This window comes from Camelus bactrianus, chromosome 21 (assembly GCF_048773025.1).
Source record: "Camelus bactrianus isolate YW-2024 breed Bactrian camel chromosome 21, ASM4877302v1, whole genome shotgun sequence".
NCBI classification, from domain to species: domain Eukaryota; kingdom Metazoa; phylum Chordata; class Mammalia; order Artiodactyla; family Camelidae; genus Camelus; species Camelus bactrianus.
The window spans coordinates 21,126,633-21,141,971 of NC_133559.1; the positions used below are offsets into that span (position 1 = coordinate 21,126,633).

Genomic DNA, 15,339 nt, shown 5'->3' on the forward strand with positions numbered 1-15,339 from the left:
CGGGGGAGGGGGGAGGGCAGGAGGGTGGGCAGAGACTGGGGTTGGTGGGGTGGGGGGAGATTCAGAGAAAGAGTGAAGATATGGGCTTATATAAACATATTTAAAGCAGTTTAGCAAAAGCTTTCTCATTGAACAGCTTTAAGAACAATGTGAATGAAATCTTAGCAACTTGGTTAGTAATCTGAAAAGTCTATTAATGTATACTTGAAATTCTGTTTGTATAAAAATACATTTTCCTCTTTATTTTAACACTGTGTAAAAGAACATTATGCATGTGAGTGGTTTGAGAATTAAACGGTTTAATATTCAGATTTGAATCTCCGTCTTTTCTGTATATAGGAGTTAATTCATTTTAAAATTTTGGGTTTTTTTAGCATGAGGGGATTACCTAGATTTAAAGCTCCCCGTGCCCTTTCAGATGCCTCCCGTCTTCCCTGGTGAAGCAGTGACCTAGCTTCCCCCTTCAGTTTCCTGACTTGGGTGTGTTCGCTGGCAGAGAACAACTGGAAACATCATTTTACCAAATGCCCAGCAGCATCTCTCTCCCTTTCTCCTTTCCTTGTCTTCACGTCAGGGGGCAAAGTCCATTCATAATTGTGAGATATGGGAGTAGTATTTATTTTCACTTCTGTTCATAAACCAAAATAGAAAGAAGTGCAAAGAATAACACTTCAGTTAACACAAGGGTTGGCTACTCTGCCCATGAAGATAATCGTGTTCAGAGCAACTTCCCTTATAAGAACCAGGAAGGGCCTGTTGGCCTTGAAGGTCACTCTGTTGGGGTTCAGCGAACGTCCAGCGATCCCAACGACGGTGCTTGCTGCTGCTTCACTGCCTTCCTCATTTACCTGCGGGGAAAACAGGAAACAAACTGCTACATTAGCTACTCTGCAGTTCATTACAGGCAGGTGTCTACATCCACAGACACAGCAGTTCCTCAAAATGCCACTTGTTTTCCAGTGTGCAGTACACCTGGATCAGGTCACGTTCCACCCAGAACCCTACTTTTAGTCTTTCTTTCATCCATTGGATATTGAAATGAGCACTTGTATCCATCCGAGCCTTGTGCTGGATGGTAAGTGCCAGGGTCCATTCAGATCATCTCCGAACCAGAAATCTGGATGTGTACGAGGCGGTCGCATTTCTGGCTGGCACGATTGTACACGGTGTTGTCCTAGATGCTAAAAGAGGTTTTGACTCACAATCGGAGCACTATAGTTGAGCCAGGGCCTATGAGAACAGGAGGGGCCTCTGGCTGGATGTGATGCATAGTTCTTGGAGTCACAGACTGAAATGATGGTTTTTGAGTTTGCTGAACCACCACAGACAGGTCTGGAGGGACAGACCTTTAGAAAATTTTGCTTGGGGATCCAGACTATCACCAAAACTCTGTCCTGTCCCCACCTCTAATGAAAGCACTTCAGACCCCTGCACTTTGAGGAGCTGGTTGACAATGCTCTCTGCCTCCCACCCTCCTCACCACCTCTCCCTTCATTACATCATGATCATTCCAGCACTGAATCTATGAGCAGACTGGAGCTTTTGCAAGACCAGAATACCTTTATTCAAATCAGATTCTGATTTTCAATGGCTTCTCAGGAGATCTACAGTCAGATGGGGTACCTGTGTCTTGGGTTCCCAAGACCCATGGAGGAACCTATAATCATTGTTTAGTGGGCTCTAGTTCCAAGATGAATCTAGACCTCTGCTCCTTCTTAGTAGTAACTCAAGGCCCTCAAGGAGGGCTCAGTTGACTACTTCCATTTGGGGTCCTTTGATATTTTCGAACATGGTTAAAACTCAGGACTCATTTTCCCTTGCAGTCTTTCTAAGTGTTCTTTCTTCCCTAATCCATATGGAAGAGGGTGTCAGTGGTGTTGTGTTTACTTCCAAAACCATTAATCCAGTACTCATGTAAAATCCTGTGTTCTGACCTCGGTGTCTTAAAGGTACATCCCTCTACTCTTGCTGTTGTCCTCCAGGCTGCTGACATCTACTTTCTGAAGGTTGACATCCCCACATTGAGGATTTTGTTGCCTAGCCCATGTCCTTTCTGTCAACCCTAACTCCTACTGTCATTTGACCTAGACAATTAAAATATCTTGGTAGCAAACCCATTCAGTACCCTAACCTCCCATTTCTTTCTTCTCATCAAATCCAGTGAGCACTACCTTCACTTAAGCAATCCAGTCCCATCTAGACCTTGAACTTGCCATCCCTCAGAACATCTTTATCTTTGGAATTATAATTACGTTATCCTTTTCTCAGACTATAACCTTCTGTTTTTTCAAGCTATCACATTTCCTCACTCTCATTACAATTACTCTGACTTCCTCCTGTTCCTTAATCCCTCCCCTTTGTCTCCTAATTACGTATTTCTCCCTGAGCTTGGACTCTGCAACTCTATTTACTAGCACCATGCTCTGAAACCTTTCTTTGACCACCATCTTCTTTCTTTGCGATTTCTTCAATCCTGTGACCTTCACTAAGCTTGGCACATCACATTTCCCTTACTGCCTGGTTCCCCCAAACAACAGTCTGTATAAGTGGTTCCCAAACCCGGTCGTACGTCAAAATCCCTAGAGGAGCTTGGTAAATATATAGATTCTGAGGCCCCATCCTGAGTCAAGCTCCCCAGAGAGCTAATACTATTGATTCATGGTTCAGTACTTGCTTGAGAGCCAGAAGTTCTGCAGGCTTTACGCAGTTATTACTCTAGTAATAGTTTCCACGGGCATCTTAGTTGGGGCAATAGTAGGATAAGCAATACTGAACCATTTTCATCACTGTGGAACCTCTCGGACTTCAACCAGCCAATGTGCATTGCTTTTTGTTAATTTCCCGAGAAGAGGATATACATTTATTTGACCACTGAATTTTTTGTTATCTATAATGTAGTCTAGAGCCCTAGTTTTCTGGAACACACTTAGGACATGATTGACACTCATCAGCTCTACTTTCTTACCTTCCATTGGCTCTTCAGCCACTACAATTAGGCATGTGCCCCCACTATTCTGTTTCAAATTCCTCAGAGAAAAGTCACCTATGGTCACTTTTCAATCTTCTTACTAGATGCTTTCCATTTTCTTAAAACTTGGATTTCTATGCGCTTGTCCCCTCCTGGTTCTTCTCCTCTGAGTTCCTTTGCTGGCTGCTTTTCCTGTGTCGGCTAACCCTTAATGTCTGTGTTCCTGCTCGACCTGCTTCAGGAGAGGTAGTGGGGCGCAGGGTGGAACAATCAGAACATGAGGGCTTCCAGGCAGGGCTATACTGTTGCAGGCCTCATGGAGGAGGGTGCTACAGGTTTAGGGTTTGGGGGACACTGAAAACATGCCTTCTTCCACATTTGTCTCCTACTGTTCACACACCTGCTACCTACACACCGTAAGAGCCCGTGGAGCAAGAACGCCCAAGTTACTAATCACACGGGACACAATGTGTTGAATAGGAAAGCAGCTTGGAAATAAAAAAGCAGCATAAGAAGAGAGCGAAGAGAGGTGTACTTACCTCAAGAAATGCCTTATGGAATGCGTCTGAGACATAGAGGTCACTCCGGCCTTCCGCAACAATACCTAGAAGGAAGACCAGAGGAGGCTCTGTGAAACTGGGAGAAGGCTGGCTTCAACCCATAGGAAGGAATTCAGTTTAAATTAAGAGGTTCTTTGGGGCTTTTTTGAAAAACAGAAATCCTGGCCCCTCATCGAATGATACCCTCAAGATAAATACATGTAAAAAACAATGAAGTATTTTGGGCTTATTCAGCCTGGCTCCTCTGAATTCAATCTCATGCTTCAGCTCTTGGGAGGGTAGAGGGAGGGAGGTGGGGACTCTGTGTTTGTTGTTTTTGTTTTTTTAATTGCGGGGACTCTGTTCTTAAAGAAAATTCACTCCATCTAGTAGGAATGTCTTTCCTTCCAGTCTGGCAACAATTTTGGGAGAGGGAGTGGTTTTCAGACCTAGTTTAATGACAGATCATTAAAGGTAAATTCAGTAACCCTGTAAATACCTTTTTTTCCCATTCTTTTGGGGGGGAGATAATTAGATTTATTGTTATTATTATTATTTTAGAGGAGGTACTGGGGATATAAACTTCTTTTTAAAAAAAGATATTTTAATGCATATTTTTAAAGGATGCTGGGTTGGAGGAACCAAACCAACTTAACACCATTACTGACATATCACAACTTGGAAGGGGTTGGCTGTGTCTGTCAAGTGACCTAGGAAAACACATAAGCCCTTTGGAATATCAGGTGAAGAGCTATGAAGTGTTAGCTATGCCTATTTTGTGAGACACAGATGTCCCCAGCTCTTAGTCACATCTGTCTCTTTGCTCTGAGTTGTTTTTTTTTTGTTTTGTTTTGTTTTTGGTGAGGGGAGGTAATTAGGTTTCATTTACTTATTTATTTATATAATTATTTTAATGGAGGTCCTGGGGTTTGAACCCAGGACCTCAGGCATGATAGACACGCACTCTACCACTGAGCTGTAACCTCCCTGCTGAGTTTTTTTGATGCCTTTTCAAGTTCTTCTCTATCTGGTCCCATCTCCTCTATCAGTTTTGGACTCAACGAGTTCCAGTGCCAGCTGGGCCTGCAGAGATCCAAGAGCCAAGTGCCCCTTTTCCAGAAGAGAAAACTGAGACCTTGAGAGGGAAGAGATTTCCCCAAATTAGCAGTAGAACTGGGTGTTAGAATCCAGGTGTCCTGACTAGCTCTCTTCCACTCTTTCCCCATCTCTTCTGCCTTTGGTCAGACCACTCTGGGGGCAAGGAGGGGAGGAAAGTCCTTCCTGCACCCACCCGGGAGCCTGGACTTCTCAGGGCTGAACAGGTCCTCAAGGCCCATGTCTTGCAGCCGCTCCTTCACGCTGAAGCTGTCCTCGATACGGAAGCGGGGCATGTGGACCACCAGCACTATCTCTGCCAGCTCGTCCAGCCACTCCTGCAGCACCTCTGGGGTAAGTTCCTGCTCCACCTTGGCCAGGCTCTTCTCAGGCATGGGGAGGATGAGCACCATGGTGATGTCGTCACCCTTGAAGGGCAACTCGAGCACCTGGGTACCTCCTGCCACACGCCGATAGCGGAACTTGCTTTCCTGGTACATCATGGATACTGAACATGACTCCCCATCAGCCTTGTAGAAAAGTTCCTTCCTCGTGTTCTCAGGGCTGAACTTCGACTTCCACAGGCCCTGGAAGAAGACGCCAGGTGGGAGAATCACAAAGCAAGAAGGCAAAAAACATTCATAGGAGAATATTGACATGGGAAATATTCACATTATTTTATTAAATTAATATGTAAGTATAATTGTTAGGAACAAAGACTAGAGGCATATGCATGAAAAGGTTAACAATGACTGTGTCAGAGTGACAGAATCGTGAGTGGCTTTTTTTCTCTGAACTTTTCTGTATTTCCCGGATTTTCAGCAGTGACTATTTGCTTTTATAATAAGAAAAATAAAAACTAAAAATAAGAAAAACCTACTGCCTTCTTTGCAAGCCTCTTCTGGAATTTAACTATTTGCCTTTTGCTTTCTGCCTCCCACTAGCTTCTTTCTCAAAGTCCATCCTCCAAAATGCTGGGCTCTGTCCCTGATGAATAAATCCAGACACAGGTAACAACCCCAGGGGTTGTCCGGGAGTCCTGCCACGTAGAGGGTGAGTCCTGGCTAACTTCCTGTTCAAAGAGGGAGGGGATACAAGACACTCCTTTGACATCTTTGAACTATAACTACAATTCCTTGTCATTTTCTGGCTCTTTGATTTGGTGGAAAGTTATTTAGCTCTTTGAGTGGTGGACCTTCATCTGTAAAATTAGGAGCTGGTTATCGCAAATATTGTGTATCAGGCACTGCTCCAAGCATTTTACATGCATTAACTTACTCAATCCCCTCAGAAACCCTCTGAGACAGGTGTATCATTATTACCATTTTGTAGAAGCAGAAATAGGGCCATAGATCTCAAGTAACTCATTCAAGTTTGTACAGTCAGAAATGGAAGAGTCAGAATTAAACTAAGTAATCTGTCTGAGCAGCCCAAGTACTCGTTTGTGAGGTTATAAGGATCAGGAGGACGGATAAATGGCAAAGTGTTCCATAAACTGCAAAGGGCGACAATACACACTGTGGAAATGCACCTTACTCCACTCTTGGGGTGAGGGGAACCCCAAGCAACAGTGATTGGAACAGCAGTAACTGGCTAACCCCTTGGGCCCTGCAGGGGAGAAGGAACGCACATGGAACATGACCCAGGAAGATAAATGTGTCACAATTCAACCTGCATTAAGCTGGCGGCCTTCCTGAGTCTATTTATTCCCAGTAACCTCTCCCTCATCCTCCTTCCTAAACGTAGTCAACCTACAACCCTCTTTAGAACTCTTGACTCTGAGAAAGACAAGGCCATTTGCACGATCATATCACAAGGCCTCTGCAAAGTTTGAGGTCAGTGTGGCACCAGGAGGTTCAGAAGCTTCAAGCGAGAGGAATTTTGAGTCATGGTAAGCTGCTCCAGATGATGGAGAAAATCTCATCACTGAGAGTTGTCAATAGACTGTCATTTTGTTCCAGATTTCAAAATGGAGTTAATTGGACAGCAGAAATTGCTGCGTGTATATGAGAATTTATTACCACTCTTAGGCCCAGAGACACTACCAGGCCCCTTTGGACCTCAGTCCAGCAGCCATAGCCCTAGACATGGTTCTAGATTCAGCAGATTTGTCTTTCTGCCCAGATCATGCATGTACCATTTCTCAAAAAGATCTACCTACATATACCCAATGGTATGAAAGAGGGTGAGCTGGAAGGAAAGAAGTTGTCCCTGAGGTCTCCCAAGGGCCATTTGAGTACCTTGAAATAAATAGTGTTGACCAGCACCAGGACAGTGAGCTCATCGATGGCTTCTGGGGGAATGACGTCAGTGATACGCCCTTCGGTCTTATTGGATACCCACTGGTTGATGGTCATCCTGGATTGCTCTGCATTTTGCTGTGGAGAACAGGAAACAAATCTACCCAATTGTGCTATTCCATTGGCTTCTCCGTTTCCCCGTACAACATTATGTTTTATTCATCATCCCTCTGTGTTTTCCCACCATTTGGTTAAGGCATCACTCTAACCCAGACTGGGGAAACCTCACATATCTAGAATAGTGTCATGAATCTACCATATAGTCAATAAGTATTAAAAGAAGAAAGAGAAAGAAGAGAAAGAGGAAAAGGAAAGAATAAAGAAACAGAAAGAAAGAAGTCTGGGAAAAGGAAAACAAAACAAATATTACCTTCTCTAATTTTGGAAACTTGAACTTTAATGAGTGCTCATAAGATATGTTCTGTGGGAAGCTAATAAGCAATGCAGGGGTTGCAGGGCAGGAGGGCTGCCCATGTGGTCAAAGAAGTTTGAGAAACGCTGATCGAATAAAGTCAGTAGATTTCTTTGTTGCAGGATTTTTATACAACTTTTCCAGAGCAACCTCTACAATCCATAGATACCACTGACTTCTCAGTTTTCAAGCAAAAATATGTATTCCAGAGGTTCTGACTTATAGTAACACCCCCATCTGCATTCAACTAGCATAGAAGTGTTAATTTGGATCCGGCTTCTCCATTCCTTCAATCTCTGTGTGGAGAGGAAGAACTCTGAGGTCAGGGATGACATGTGCAACTCACCTTGAAGTCCAGGGGCTGGAGCTTGGCTCCATATACCACCTCACTGATGTCTTGGTAGGTCTCATTGAAGGTAAGGGACTTGTCTCCAAAAAGGCGGTTGGCTGACACCAACTCGGAGGATTTGTTGGCTTTTCGATAGAGTCGGCAGTTCAGTTTGGCAAAGAAAAAGTGGACCTGATCAGATGTTTTCTCGGAGATGGTATCAAACTTAAAAACCTGTAGAAGCCAAAAGAAAAAATGGTAGCGGGTCTGGTGGGCAGCCTGGCTAAGATGGGTGGTGAACACAGTACCAGGCAGCCCCTGACCAGCAGCCCCCTCAGCTGTGAGTTCCTTCAAGTGTACCTGGCACAGCATAAATGCTCAGCTCATGTGTTCTAAATGAATAAGTGGATAAAAAAAGAATAAAGGAGAGGAAGGAGAAAGGGAATAAGAAACACAAAGAGAGTAGGGTACCACCCAGATTCTCTAAAAGGCTCTAGACCAACACATAGATAATTTCCTTAAATATCCCAGCAAGGAGTTGGGCAGAAGAGCTTTGGACTGTACCTCCATCAGCTGCTTGAGGGTGTTGTCACAGGCACCCAGCTTGGTCATAGCAAAAGCTGTGGAGATACTCAGGGGTGAGAGGAAAATGTTGTCATTGTCATTCTTGGAGTCTGCCAAGTGCTGATAGAAGGTGGTAGCAAAGTGGGAATTGGCCTTGGACAGTTCCCAGACCCGCCGATTGGTGGCCTCAGGGATCTTCTGCTGTGAGCCCTCCCCCTCAGTTGCCTTCTTCTCTGGAGAACGGTAAATGCACATGGGATTCACAGGAATGTCCCGAGGCTTGGCTGTGCAGATGTCCTCCACAGGGCTCCAATGACAGGTCACATAGCCCCAGAGGCCAATGAACAGCAAGGAGAGAAGATATACTCTCCTATAGGGGAACAGAAAGCTGAGTTAAGCTAGGCTGAGACCCCCCTTTCCCACTGCCCACCAAAGATTTGCCCCAGGAAAGCACAGAGTACCAGCCCACCTGGTGTGACCAGGAGGAAGTCCAGAACCTTTGAAAAGTACAAGGGCCCAGGACAAGTGCAGTCCTGGGCTCCTTGGAAGCGGATAGTTCCACATGCCTGGACATGGTCATGTTGAATATGAATCAACTATTGAAGCAACTCATGATTATTGGGAGTGTTGTGTGCCCAAGGCCCCATGCCGGGAGAAGAAAAGAATGCAAAGCTTCCAATTGGTGAGACAGGACATGCACACATAAAAAATGGCAGGGAATTTTAGTGCCCAGTGAAGACTTAGGACAGTAGGAGGAGCCATTTACAGAAGCTGTTTAGGGAAGGCCTCAGAAACGGGTGGACTTTAACCTGGATGTTAAAGGATTAGGAGGATTTTGATTGATGCAGCCGATGGATTTCAGCAACACAAGACAGCTAAGAAGGAATGAATGAAGCAAAGGCATAATCTGTGTGCTGAAGACTCTCAAATCTCCAGCTCCAGCCCTAAACTTTCCACTGAGTTCCAGACCAATTGTTTGCTGGACATTTCTACTTGGATGTCCTACAGATTCTTACATGAAATATGACCAAACTGGACTTGTAACTCACCTACACACCTGCTTCTCCTTCTATGTCCTCCAACTCAGCAGATGGGACCCTCAGGTACCCTGTCATCCAATGCAGAAACCTGGGAGCCACCCTGGACTCCTCCTTCCCACCCTCCTCATTATTCAGACCCTAGGTTCTTTGCATTCTGCTTCTGCTCTCTCGCTGCCTTAGTTCAGGCCTTCGTCATTTTTTGGAAATATTAATAATGTCCAACATGTGTTCACTAAAGTAAATGAAACTAATCTCACTTTTCAAAAAGTCAGCCAAAAAAATGAGACAATGAGATCGGCAAATTAGGAGAATTGGGTCATCCAATTAAGCAAATCAAGAGATAAACTCTCTTGTAATATTTTTGTACACAAGACATGAAAGGTCAGGAGCTTCCTCTGGCTGACTTGGGGCCCTAGGTCTAGAGAAGAGAGTCTGTATGTGGGTACGGAGTCTTCTCAATCTCCCCCTGGCAGAAGAAGACACACACATAGTGCAGAAGGAACTCATCAAGGTGGTCTCCTGGGCACGTGTGAGGCTGGCTGGAAGCTGAGGGCAGCTAATGGGTATTGGCTTCTTGCATGACCTGAGGTCAACCCTGCAGCCCTTTTAAGAACACAGGCACAGAGTGGGAGAGTAGGGGAACTGAGGGAGTTGTGGAAAGCAGGGTGAAGAAGCAGAGAGAACCCTGCTATTCCTCTCCCCAGCTTGCTTGCCTCTGTTTTGCATTTTGTCCCTCAGCTACATTTGGAAATACAAGTGGAGGCTGAGGGCACCCTGGGAGCTCAGCTAAGCACAAAGCAAAACCAAGGTGGTCAAGCCTCAGCCTCACTTCTAGCTTCCTGTAAAAACCCAGATCAAGAAGGGAATGCGTGTGGTGTTGCGGGCCGCAGTCCTTTGTCAAAGGTCACTGAGATCTTGGGCAGGGGGTTGGGAGGGGATGGAGGGGGGGGGAGCAGGGGGAATCAAGTGGAAGGAGGAGCAAAAAGGGAGTTAGGAGATCCTCACAGATTAAATTTGCCCTCTTTTAAGATGTATGGCAGGGCCAGGAATTCCCCTTGGAGTGTCTGCTGGCCTGCTGTGAGGGCTGGCGTTGGTACAGCACCTTTGTACAAGGGAAGACATCCTCTTTGTTTCTTGGGTTAAGAATCCAAGGTGTGGCTTAGGGAGAAGCCTTATCCCAAGAAGGGGGTGGGAGGGAAAGCGCTTTGAATGACATTTTCCAAACAAGTATTTGATTATAACCACCAGGGAGAGGGTCTGGCCTTCTCGAAGGCGCTGAGGTCGTCTGCATGAGTCCTTCAGAGGCCCGGAGACCCAGTGAGGGCATGCAAAGGGAAAGCTCACCCCTCTTACCTTTTTCCAGCAGCTACGTTTCCTATCCCATTGGAAAACATGGTTGCTAATCTTCCACAGGCCTGGGCGAGTGGAGATAGTGTGGTCTGAAGCAATCCCTCTGAACTGGTTCTTTCCTCTAAATCTGAGCAAGGTTCCAGAGGCTGGGGTGGGGGAAGGATCTGGTGAGGAGGGGAGGCTGAGGTCAAAGGCTGATGACCAAGCTTCCAGGGTTAAGCAAAGCGTAGAGCCCAGTGTTGTTTGATTAGTAGAGAAGTTTTAAAGTTCAGTCAGGTCCAGGGAAAGAAGGCTCATCTCTCTTACTGATAGCCCCTCACCCTCCATCTTCATAGAAAAGGCAAAAAAGAACACATTCACAAGCTCAAACTCAGTCAGAATTTACCAGACCGAGGAGAATTTTGTCTGCAGGAATTTTTTTTTTTTCCTGGTTAACCAAACCAGAAGATAGAAAATGCTATATTTTCTGCATAAATAAAATAGTATATAACTAGCCAAGTTGAATGTCCAGAAACTCCCAGCCTCCTATTTCTTAGGGCAATAACCTCTTTCACGTAGCTTTTTAGGGAAAGGGCGAGAAAGAGAATCCATGTTATCTAATCAGAGGAGAGAGAAGAGAAATACCCTGAAACAGGTGCTACCTTCGAGCTTCTAGGAGCTGATGTGTCCATGACCCAGACGAGGACACCCAGTGGTTACCCCTGTGGTCCACAAATGAAATCATTCCCCAACTCAGCCCTGAAGTGGCAGGAGGTGGGCACAGGAGCAGGGGCTTCAAATAGCTGCCAGTGATATTTCTAAGATGGATGAGCTGGTTGGGAAAAACTTAGACAAATTCAGTTGGGGGATCAGGAGACAGTGTGGGGCAGGTGAAAAACATACATGCAACTGCTGAAATGCTTCTTTAAAAGCAAACAGAACACATTACATTTTTTATTCATATCGTTACTTTTACTCATTTTAGTTATTAGGGAGATGAAATGAATTCAAAGTAATGGAAATAGAGGGCGGGTTTACTTTTCCCTCTTCCTAAATAGTCAAAAACAGTAACACAAGGATTGCTGCAACTGTTTACAGGACACAATTATGCCACCTTGTGTGTGATTAAAAACTCCTTGAAGTTGGTACAGTCATAGGAATTCTCAAGAGTTATTTATTCATTAGACAAGAAACTTCTACCTGGACTGAAGCTGTGTCTAAGTTCTTGGCTGATTTAGACCCTAGATACCTCAAGGGCTCCCATGTACAGTGTGAACAGTTACCAAGGAACTGTCTGTGGGAGCCCATGATTGGGTTAACAAACTGTAACAGACCCCAGCCGCTTGTCTCCTTAAAGAAGAGCAAATGTGCTTAGTAACTGCCTTGCTTGCGTAGTTGAGGTTTTAGACAGCACCCTGCTTGTTGCAAAGCAACGACCCAGGCCGTCGGCTATAAACGCTGGGCGTGCCTGCTGGTAGATAGTCTTCTATCCCCAAGGCAAGGAGCTGGCTGGTCTGGTGGTCTGCTCTAACATATCTATAAGAATGTATCTTGCTCCCCTCTTCCCGTGAATTCTCTAAAGATAAACTGTAGGCCCCCAAAGGAACGAGTCTTGGGCTGGAATGGTAAACAAGTTATAAAAAGCTGCAGACTCAGAAGTGAGAAGGCTGGTTAGCCAAGGACGGGTAAGACCCCCAGAGGGGGGCAACCTAAGACAGGCACAGCCGCCTGAGTCCAAGAAAAAATGTTAAGCAGCTGCTTCTCATACGTTCCGCCCTGATAAGCTGTAAGGCTCGCTGGTGCCAACACGAACATGATTTACCAAAATATACAGGGTCTTCTGACCTTGAGCCAGACTCTACAATCTCGATCCCACCCTGTCTTTCCCTAAATTCCTGCATTCCATCACACAACTGTCAGTGATTTCTCCTTTGATTGTACACAATAAATGTGGGAGCATTTGAGAGTTTCATGGAGTTGGTTCCCGACTCCCTCTCGCTCTCTTAACCTTTTCCACAGAGTCTTGAGTAATTCATTTCGTCTCAGTGGGACTTCTGCCGGCCAGAACCCACACCTGGTAACGAACCCACAACTGTCCTAAAAAGCCCCAGAATAGTCAGAGGCTCCTTGTCACTCCAGATTGAAGACAACTGGAAAGTCTCCCGCTCAACCACTTGTGTTCAGTAAACACAAGGGCACGACCAGCGTCAGCAGGCACTGTTCTAGGACCCTGGACCTCCAGGCACGAAGACATGCAGCCATCACACAAAGAATCAATATGTAATAAGCAAATAAATCTATAACATGTCAGTCAGGTATTAATAAGGGCCACAGAGAAAAATACCATAAGGCAGGGGAACAGAAAGTGATGGGAGGAGGTAGGGAAGTTACCGTTTTAGGAAGGACAGAAGGAAAGGCCTCCCTAATGAACTGACGTTAAGGCACCAGAATGAAATGAGGGAGGGAAACACATAAATACATTCGCGAAGAACTTTCCACGTAGAAGAAACAGGAAATAAAAAGATTCTGAGATGGGAACGTGCTGTTTAGACCTGTTGTTTCAGATTGTAGGAGTTGTGAGTCTTGTGCTTGTAAAGAAAGTCCTTGGTGGAGGGCAGATGAGGGGACCCTGCACGAGGCAGGGGGTCCTGGTGAGCACTTGCAGGGAAAGAGACAAGGGTGCAGATAGCACCCGGCCAGGTCGTGAAGAGCTGCCATCAGGGGCTGGGTTTAATTTTCTTTTCATTAGTTCATTGAGCCATATGATCATTTAATTAACAAATATTTAGTAAATGCCTAAATGTACCAGGCATGGTTGGTGCTGGGCCCGGGGATGTGACATGAAGATAAACATCCCCATCAATGCTACTGGTCCTACGACTGACGTGTGTATTGGGAAGGGGACGGGCAGACAGAGGGGTCTGGTCCATGGAGCTGGGAGCAGGGGAGGGGAAGGAGATCAGGAGGTAAAAATGTTGTAAGAAATTTGCAAGACTAAGACCTAAGTCATTTTTAATTTTAAACTAATTTCAGATTAATAGAAAAGTTACAAAAACAGCACAAAGTATTCTTGTATACCCTTCCCAATTCACCAAATGTTCACATTAACATTTTGCCACATTTGCTTTGTGTTTCATATTCCTCTCTTCCCCCTCTCTCTAACATATTATTTTTCCATACTCTTTGAGAGTAATTTGCAGATACGATGCCTTTTTACACCTACGTAGTGTGAGGTTCCTAAAAACAAAGACATCCCCTTACAAGATCACAGTATGTGGTCAAAGACCGAAAACTGACATTGATTTAGTACTGTTCTCAAGTCCATAAACCGTATTCTAAGTTTGCCAATTGTCCCACCACTGTTCTTTATGGTAGTGGTTCTCACACTTTTTGGCCTCAGTATCCCTTTATAGTTTTGCTAAATAACATCTAAATATTATTTAAATAGTTTATATTAAAATAGTTTTGACTTCATGCACACATTGGAAGGTCTTGGGGACCCCCTGGGGTGTCTGGACCACACTTTGGGAAACATTGATTTATAGCCAAAAAAATCTTTCTCCCCGCTATTCCTGGTCCAAGATCACACATTGCATTTCATTGTCATGTCTCTTTCGTCTCCTCTGGTTTGGAATAGTTGCTCTCTTTTCTTTGTCTCTCATGACTGTGGCATTTTTTAAGAGCAGGAGCAAATTATTTTCAAAGAATGCCTCTCAATTTGTGTATATCTGAGTTTTCCTCAGGATTAGATTCAAGTTACACTTTTTTTTAGTAGGAATACTACAGAAATAATACTGCATCCTTCTCAGTGCATCCTATCAGGAGGCATATGGTGTCAGTTTGTCCCATTACTGGTGATGTTAATTTTGATTACTTGGCTAAGATTGTGACTGTCGAGTTTCCTTCTCTGCTGTAACATGACAATATTTCCCTTTTTATTAAATAAGTTTTCTGTGGGAAGATACTTTGAGAGTATGAAAAGCATATTGTTTTTCATCAAACTTTCACCTGCTAATTTTAGCATTCCTCCGTGACCCCTTTGCAAGACTTTTAAAACACTGTTCTTTTCCTGTCATTTCCCATCTGATTCCTTAAAAAGGACTGTCATTGAAACCATTAGAACTCACAGGGATTAACGACGTTGGACAACACACTCTCTTGCTAGGGTGTGAGGAAATAGGTCCTTTCATCCATTGCTGGTGGGAGTGCAGAATGCTACGTTTTGAAGGGAAATTTGGCGATACGAAAATTTCAAATGAACTTACTCTTTGAGCTGGAAATCATACTTCAGGAAGTGTATCCTATAGACATATCTGCAAGGGTATAAATGAAGTTACCAATTGTAACCTGACTTGTAATAGTAAAATATTAGAAACAACTGCCACTTGTAGGGGACTAGTTGAATCAAGTACACCCCTGTAATGGAAAACCACGCCCTCCGCCGTTGGAAGGAGGCTGTTCTCCATGTGCTGATACGGAAGGATCTCTAGGATAACTAAGCAGAAAAAAGCGAGCTGCAGAGCAGTGTTTATAGCATGCTACCTTCTGTATCACAACGTGGGGATGACAGGGGTAGGTGTGGACAGACAGAGGTGGGAGTGACACTTGTCAATATGTACCTTCTTATTTAGTTTCCTATTTTTGAACATGTCAGTGTATCACCTCCTCAAAAAGATCTTAACTTTGTGAGCAAAAAGCATGTCAGTGTTGTTGCACAGAGGCTTACGGAGAGAGGGGCACCATGGTAGGATGCAAGGGTGATGG

At 44.7% G+C, this 15,339-nt stretch overlaps 1 protein-coding gene across 1 annotated transcript; it reads right to left on the reverse strand.

The window, feature by feature from the left end:
* Positions 1-279: 279 nt before the first annotated feature.
* Positions 280-10,748, reverse strand: SERPINC1 (serpin family C member 1). The gene is made up of 7 exons (XM_010954878.3): positions 10,600-10,748; positions 8,207-8,576; positions 7,661-7,876; positions 6,843-6,980; positions 4,799-5,189; positions 3,508-3,572; positions 280-848 (listed from the first exon to the last, which is right to left on the reverse strand). The coding sequence occupies exons 1-7, from the start codon at positions 10,638-10,640 to the stop codon at positions 672-674; spliced, it is 1,398 nt and encodes a 465-aa protein (XP_010953180.1). The 5' UTR covers positions 10,641-10,748; the 3' UTR covers positions 280-671.
* Between the last annotated feature and the right edge of the window lie 4,591 nt (positions 10,749-15,339).

Excerpts from the sequence above, each read along its gene's own strand:
- SERPINC1 (XM_010954878.3), bottom strand. The coding sequence starts at position 10,640 with ATGTTTTCCAATGGGATAGGAAACGTAGCTGCTGGAAAAAG. Across the intron at positions 7,877-8,206 it reads CCCTCAAGCAGCTGATGGAG|GTTTTTAAGTTTGATACCAT; the intron begins GTACAGTCCAAA and ends TGGCTTCTACAG. Across the intron at positions 3,573-4,798 it reads TGAGAAGTCCAGGCTCCCGG|GTATTGTTGCGGAAGGCCGG; the intron begins GTGGGTGCAGGA and ends TCTTCCTTCTAG.